Source organism: Daucus carota, chromosome 5 (genome assembly GCF_001625215.2).
Source record: "Daucus carota subsp. sativus chromosome 5, DH1 v3.0, whole genome shotgun sequence".
NCBI lineage: Eukaryota > Viridiplantae > Streptophyta > Magnoliopsida > Apiales > Apiaceae > Daucus > Daucus carota.
In genome coordinates, this window is record NC_030385.2 from 38,652,309 (window position 1) to 38,659,513 (window position 7,205).

The 7,205-nt window shown below is 34.1% G+C and overlaps 1 protein-coding gene across 1 annotated transcript; it reads left to right on the plus strand.

Moving 5' to 3' along the window:
* Nucleotides 1-500: 500 nt before the first annotated feature.
* LOC108219662 (GATA transcription factor 11-like) lies at nt 501-6,767 on the plus strand. Its single transcript, XM_017393151.2, has 3 exons — nt 501-766; nt 1,540-1,780; nt 5,325-6,767. Exons 1-3 carry the CDS (start codon nt 732-734, stop codon nt 6,429-6,431), a joined length of 1,383 nt encoding a protein of 460 aa, XP_017248640.1. The 5' UTR covers nt 501-731; the 3' UTR covers nt 6,432-6,767.
* The last annotated feature ends 438 nt before the right edge of the window (nt 6,768-7,205 follow it).

The window sequence follows — 7,205 nt, forward strand, 5'->3', positions numbered from 1 at the left end:
TAAAGCGGGCAAGTTCGAGTTGCTGGGGCTTAGGGTATCCTTTCACACCGATCAGTACTTGGGTTTTGAAAATATATCTCACATATTTTAAAGGAAAGTGCCTATATATCTATGCAGAGCCGAGAATTTGGATGTATCTTTGAAATCATTTTAAAAGTGTTCCTAATGTGATTTTTTTATGTACTTTCAAATCAAAATTATAAATAATATTAATTCTGTTTCAAATTAAAAATAACATAATTTTGGATTTTTTTTAATTTAGATTCAAATACAATAATAGACACAACCAAATATTAATTATTTTTCAAGTTAAAAAAATTAAAGAACTTAAATACGGCAAACATAAAAAATAAAATAATTGATACACATAATGAATAACTCTAATTTAATATAATAATAAATATAAAAAATAAAACTTTGTATAAATAAATATACCGTATTTTCTTATGATCTATTTTTATGTACTATTTTTCCCATTTTATACATGGATAATTGAATGTAGATACAATGAACATGTAGATCAGATCAGTTAGTTCACTTCACTTTGTTCAAACAAAGACAAATATTTCCCCTTCATCCTCACCCTTCTTTTCCTTCTTACCCTCTTTTCTCTGTTCTCCTTTTATCATTCTTTATATATTAGTAATCTTTATTCTGTAAATCAATGAGTAATAATAAAATTAAATAAAAAGGGCTGTTTTTTCCTTGAGTTTAGAGGTGCAAAATCAAGAATGAATCTCCCCCAGAATTCACAAGATAGCCCAGGGTTTGTTTCTTGATTCTCATGCTTTACGATTTGTTATTCCAATTCATTATTAACTGCAGGTTCTTCGTTTGGATACTACATATTTGATTTGATTCTTTGAGGATTTGCTTTAAGTGGCTGCCTGTTTTTAGCTTTTAATCTTTAATTGTTAACTCTATCCAAAGATAGCCTTGTTTGTGTTCTTAATAGATTTGCTACTTGTTGTAAATGTGCATGTATGTCAGTATCACTGTACAAGATATAGCCTTGTTCATTGTAGCAATTTACACCCTTGGATATTTAAGTGGCTATGTTTAATTGTTGGAGTTGTGTACTCTTCAAACTTTACTGAAAGATAAAGTTTGTTTTTTTATTTCGTTTTACTTGAATTGGTAATGCGGGCGTACTTGATTCATAAATCTAATTGCAAGATAACGGAGAATACATATTTTGCTATGGAAGTTATGCAAATTTTAGTAAATTACATGGGATTGCATTACATTACGTTGCTCCAGCTCACTGCACGTATATTATTTTGGTTTGAGTTTTGGTGCGTTATCTCTTAACTTCAGTAAGTAATAATTTGTGTTGAAATTTTGAAACTTCATTCTTTAAGGGTAAAAATCTGTTAGCTTTTTTAGCTAAATATGTGTATAGTGAATGCCAGTAATGTATCTATTGAGCATACACATACGCTATATGGTGTATGAGGTGTATGATTGTCCGATTCTTCAGCAATATTTGATATTTTGTTGGTTTCTTTCGGATGTTTATATATTGCTGTTTTGTTTCAGGAGTATGGGCGAGGCAGGGGGATATTGGGATGGCTTTGTTAATGGTGATGATTCGTTTCATAACGTTATTAATATGCTGGACTTCCCTTTGGAAAGTGTGGAAGAGGATAAGTGTGTCGCTGAGGAGAATTGGGATGCTCAGTTTCCAAGCCTAGGACCATTCTCATCAGAAATTGTGCAGGAATTTACCCCAGTTTTCAGATCTGATTTCACTGAAGACGTGCCTTATAGCTTTATTGAGGTGAACTTTCTTTGTTTTCGGCAATGTAGTTATCGTAATTTGTTCTGTCTACTCCGTCTCACGAAATAATACATTGCAATGCATGGTTTTATCTCACTTTTTATGATAATTTAATTGAAACTTATTCGGTTTTTGGTGCAATTCGATGTGGTTAACGGTTGCTGGTTTTTGTGATGCTAAAAATATTTAAAGAACACATTGTATTTTTGACATATCTAATGTTGTATGATTAGCTTCCTGTGCATTACTTTTTTGATATTTTGTGATCTGCAAATTCCTAATTGGTGATCGGGATCGAGAAATAAAAAAGAATGAATTTTGTATGATTATTTAGGAGCAAAGTTATATCTCAGATCTTGATTAATTATGAAATTGAGAATGAAGCCTTTCTCTCATCACGAACAATCACAAATAAATAAATTATGGTTCGTTTGGATTCCTTTCAGTTTGCACTCGGAGTTTTAAGCCTAATAGCACAAAGGAAATATATACATCTCCACAAAGAACACCAGCAGCTATTGAATTGAAGTATCTTATTCCAAGAAACAACATGAGGTTCCTCTAGATCTACTCTCAATCACATAGTCATAATTATTAGAGATTAGTCCAAGAATGTAGTGGTATGATGATATACTTGTACATGAAATGTAAGTATACAAGAACATAAACTTTTCTTAATGAAGAAATGGAAGTTGATGAGGTTGTTTCAATGGCGATCATTTTATGAAGTTAACTATGCTGAGGATGTTCCAGAATTATCTCTTTACGTAAGGTTGTTGGCTTTAGATTATTGGATAACATATGATGTGGATATGGTTACAGCCTTACAGGTTAAGGAATTAAGGTATTAAATTATATCAATTTTTGGTTATAATTCAGTGACAAAATGAATTGCAAGTTGTGATGAAGTATAATTAGATTAGAAAAGTGTTTAATAAGGAATTATATAGGCTCTGATTGGAAGGTAAAAAAAAAGAAGGAATCCTCCTCTTTGGTGAAATAGTATTAAAAAACAGATATTGTTTAAGGGTCGCGCTCAAGAGAGAACCACTCCTTAAAATAGAACCAGAGAACCACTAAGGTTCTGCTGCAGAACTCTAAATTCTAAATAGATTTTTAGGATATAAATCTAAATACATGTTTTTTTCATGTTTTTTCATCATTGTGTGCGTTCAAAAATAATTTTAAAATATAATACATAGATATTGACATATTTTGCATGTGAAGTTCTGCTGGAGAACCCTAACTAATACTAGAAATAAGGTAAGGGTTCTCTGGGTTCTCTCTCTAATGGTTCTTTCCTGAACATGACCATATTGTTTAATATATAATTATATTATTTTCATATTGTTTTCAGACCTGATTGGTAACTAGACCCTACTTCCTGGTCATATACCGGGCATTATTGGTTGAAGCTATATTTGCATACCATACAACTGATTATGTAGAAAGATTTAGTATAGTTTGTGGCACAAACTATACTAAATGATATTCTGATATTTGCACAAACTTTGTGCAAATGACCATTTCTCATGACTAACATCCATATCTAGTTGACCAAACATGATAAAATAAGACCGTCATACATTGCGAATGACTTGCCAGATGTTATACGATGGCTTGAATTTAGTGATTCTTATTAAAATTGAATAGCTTAATAGCTTAATTAGTTAAAACACCTCATCCTACTTTGCTTAATTGCCAATTAAAAATATCAAACTAAAAGAAATACTTTTGTTTAACTAGACTTGAATTATGAATTATTTTGCAACATTTGCAATAATTCGCTGTGAAACCGTTGTGTTGGTATGTCAAGACCAAGTCGGTATTCTGATATGGCTTCTAACAGCTTACGAGGACTAAATATTGTTCATTACTTTAATCTCCGGAATTGACTTAAACCGTTAAGTGTTCCTTTTCTAGTTCCCTTAAATTATAATACATATCGACTTAACCTTCGATTAGCTGTTCCTTTTTTTGTTCTTTCGAGTTAAACTATGAGTTTTCTCTTCTAAAAAGATAATATCACTTGATTCTTCCATAAACAAAGGCAAATCTTCCTCAACCTATTTCTTTCTCTTCTTGAAGTCTAGAAGATTGGAATACCAAAAAGGTAACTCATGCCTATGAAGATCTATAGGGTTTTACAGCCATAAAAAAATCACAAGAATAAACCAAATGAAAAGATATATTGCAATTTATGATCTTCTTCTGGATAAAATATAGACCGCATAGCATGATCTTGAAAAATTATATAATCTCTTGTCCTACACATTGTTGGTTTAGAAACCTGGCTAAAACCATTTTCTTTTAGGGCAATGAACTCTGATAAGAGTTCTTAAGGACTCCAAAAAAGTAAAGGACACTAGAAAACAGTTGTGGACTTTTTGTAAGAGTTTGAGAACTTTCATGTTTTTGGTTGGCCGGAGTAGGATTATTGAGCAGATAAATTCAATAGCAGGGTAAACAAATTGGTAGGGTATTTGGGTGTTGTGTGAATTGTGTTTTGGGTGGTGTTAGCTAGTACTTTGCATACCTAGTTCTTAATGTACTAAAAATATGTCATACACTTACTTCCATTTACACTGTCTTTTGTATCTTGATACATTTTTGCATCTCCTCCTAGAGTTTGAAAACATTTTAATAATTTCAAAATTACTTATATATAATTTTTAAGATCTGAGACTTTTAATAGATTTTGCAGCAAGTTGGGGGGTCTTGATAGATACCGCCTCACTACCTTTTGGGGTCTTCCGGCTGCCTATCTACTCCTTAGAATAGGGGTAATGTCTAATTATTTCTCACCCTCCCCGGACCCTACTTCTGAGTCAAACATACCAGGGGTATGTTTGGTTTGGTAACTCCACATACTTCCGGTTTAACGGCCAATTTTAGCAAACATGTCTTATTCTGGCAACTTGGGCGATATAACTGTGCACCAGCTGTATTAGTTCTTATAATCGCTTTGGCCCACTCTTCATTTTTACATCTTTACCCCTCTAGTCTGAAGCCTGGAGTTGGATAATGTTCTTGCTTTAATTAATTTCGCTATAACCAGAAGTTTAAAATCTTTGGTTCTTCATTTCTTTTACCGAGTAAATTCTGCCCCATACGTAGATGATACAGCCTAGGATGTCCTGTGTGTTTCTTCTTATCTTACATCAGAATACTGGCATTTGATACGCTTTCCTAAAGGCAAGTAAAATGATTTTCAGTCTGCGAAGAGATAAGCTGCTAGTGTGAAGAAAATATATACTCAATGCTGACTATTTATCCTGCGGACAGATTATTCTATGATTTACCTTAATTAGGATCTCACGATTTATCAAAAATCTAAGTAAAATCATTCTTCCCAATAAATGAAAACAAAATGTCACACAGACTGCATTCAACTTTCAACCTTTTAAATACGGTAATTTATAGTATATTTTTAAATTTTAATTTACTGTTTATAAAGTCTGCTTGCGTTCACTAGTATGACGACTGCATATATAATGGCTTGCTGAATAATTTATCTTTATTCGTTTGTTGATAATATTTTCAGAATGATGCAGCCTCTGATAGAAAACTGCTACCAGTTACTGAGTTCTCCAGCACAAATTTTTCTCTTGATTCTTTTCATCCCAGAAACCTAAGCTTGTTACAAACTCCAAGCCAGAACTCGGTACTTGAAAGTAGCAGCTCCTGCTCAGCTGGTAAAAACTTGTCAACTAGCTGTGAACTCCTTGTCCCAGTCAGAGCTCGGACTAAGATTCCGCGGAGCTTGACCTTCACTAGATGGCATTTGCTCTCTCCGTTAACTCCACCTAGAAAGATATTGCACTCAGAAGGCAAAGAGAAGAAGAATATGCAACCATCACAGCATTCAAATGAATTCGACATGAAGGAAGACTCTTATCCTCAGCATATGCCATATAAAAGATGTACTCATTGTCAAGCTGAAAAAACACCGCAATGGAGAGCAGGACCCATGGGGCCTAATACTCTTTGCAATGCATGTGGAGTTTGTTATCGTAAACGGAAACACCTTCCGACATATCGTCTGATTTCAAGTCATAGTCTAAACACAGAGAAGTGTTCATTCACTCGAGGAAAAGAGAAGAAAATAAATTTGTCTAGTGAGATTAAGGAAGATTTAACAAATCAGCTTCCAGAAGACTGCGAAATTGCAGAAGATTTAACTTATCAGCTTCCATGCAAACGATGTACTCTGTGTAATGTTACAAAAACACCCCAGCAGAGGGAAGGCCCAGTGTGCAATGCACGTGGAGTTCGTTCTCAGTCGGGCCGCCTCTTACGGGAGAGTCTTCCGAGTCCTGACCCTGAGGAAATAAACACTAAAAAGAGAGAGAAGAAAAAGGAACTGTCCGGAGTTCCAAATGACTCCGGGGCCATGGGGTTTGCAACTCATCAGCCTATGCAAGTCAGAAGATGTACTCATTGCCAAGTCTCAAAAACACCACAATGGAGGGAAGGACCAAATGGGCCGAGAACCCTTTGCAATGCATGTGGGGTTCGCTACCGGTCTGGTCGGCTTGTTCCTGAATATCGTCCAGCAGCCAGTCCTACTTTCACTCCATATTTGCACTCAAACAAGCACAGGAAGGTCATAGAAATGAGGAAAAAAGCTAGTTCTGAATTTAGTGTCTGAGATGGATCCTACAATGTCCCGACAGGTAGAGTTTGTTATCTTGAGCAGTATGTATTTGATAGCGTATGAAGCAGGCATTAATGGTTCTAGTTAGGCTGGATGCTTTTGATAGATTTAGACCGCGGAGGATTCCAAAATGCATCTGTGCATTCACTAGTGAGTTGATCTGGGATATAGAATGTACCAATAGCAATAGAAATACAGAATGCTAAGAGACCTTTTAAGTCATTAGAAGTGTTTATTTTGTTTGTCTTGTATGGATCCTGGAGATGCTTGTTCAGGTACTTCTCAACTTTTTGAATAATCCGTTACAATACAGTTTTTTATTTTCTTTATTGTGAAATACTTGGTAGTGTTTTTTTTTTTGTGAAATAGTTTCTAGCATCTGTCTTTATGAGAGAAAGAACTTTGGACAATGGTGTGTTTTAACTGTCAAGACATTTAAACAGATGTAAAGTACAAGGCATATTATCACTCATCAGCTTTCCTGTTAAAGTGCTACCATAAAACATACAAAATTATGCACCTAACTTTTCTGTTACTTCTGTACTCACAAGGACCACTCTTTTAAGTTTTAAGCCTTAAGCCTTAATGTCCCTTTCAATTCTTTGTCTCAACAAACAAGTACCTCACTTTCTGTAATTATGATCTTTCTTTTTCTTTTTCCTGTTTTATCTTCAAATCCTTATTGTAGGCCTAGCGAAGATTCATCTGCACCTAAACAAAAATTACTACTATCTTTTAAGTACATGCAAGTAAATTTTCATTTCAAGT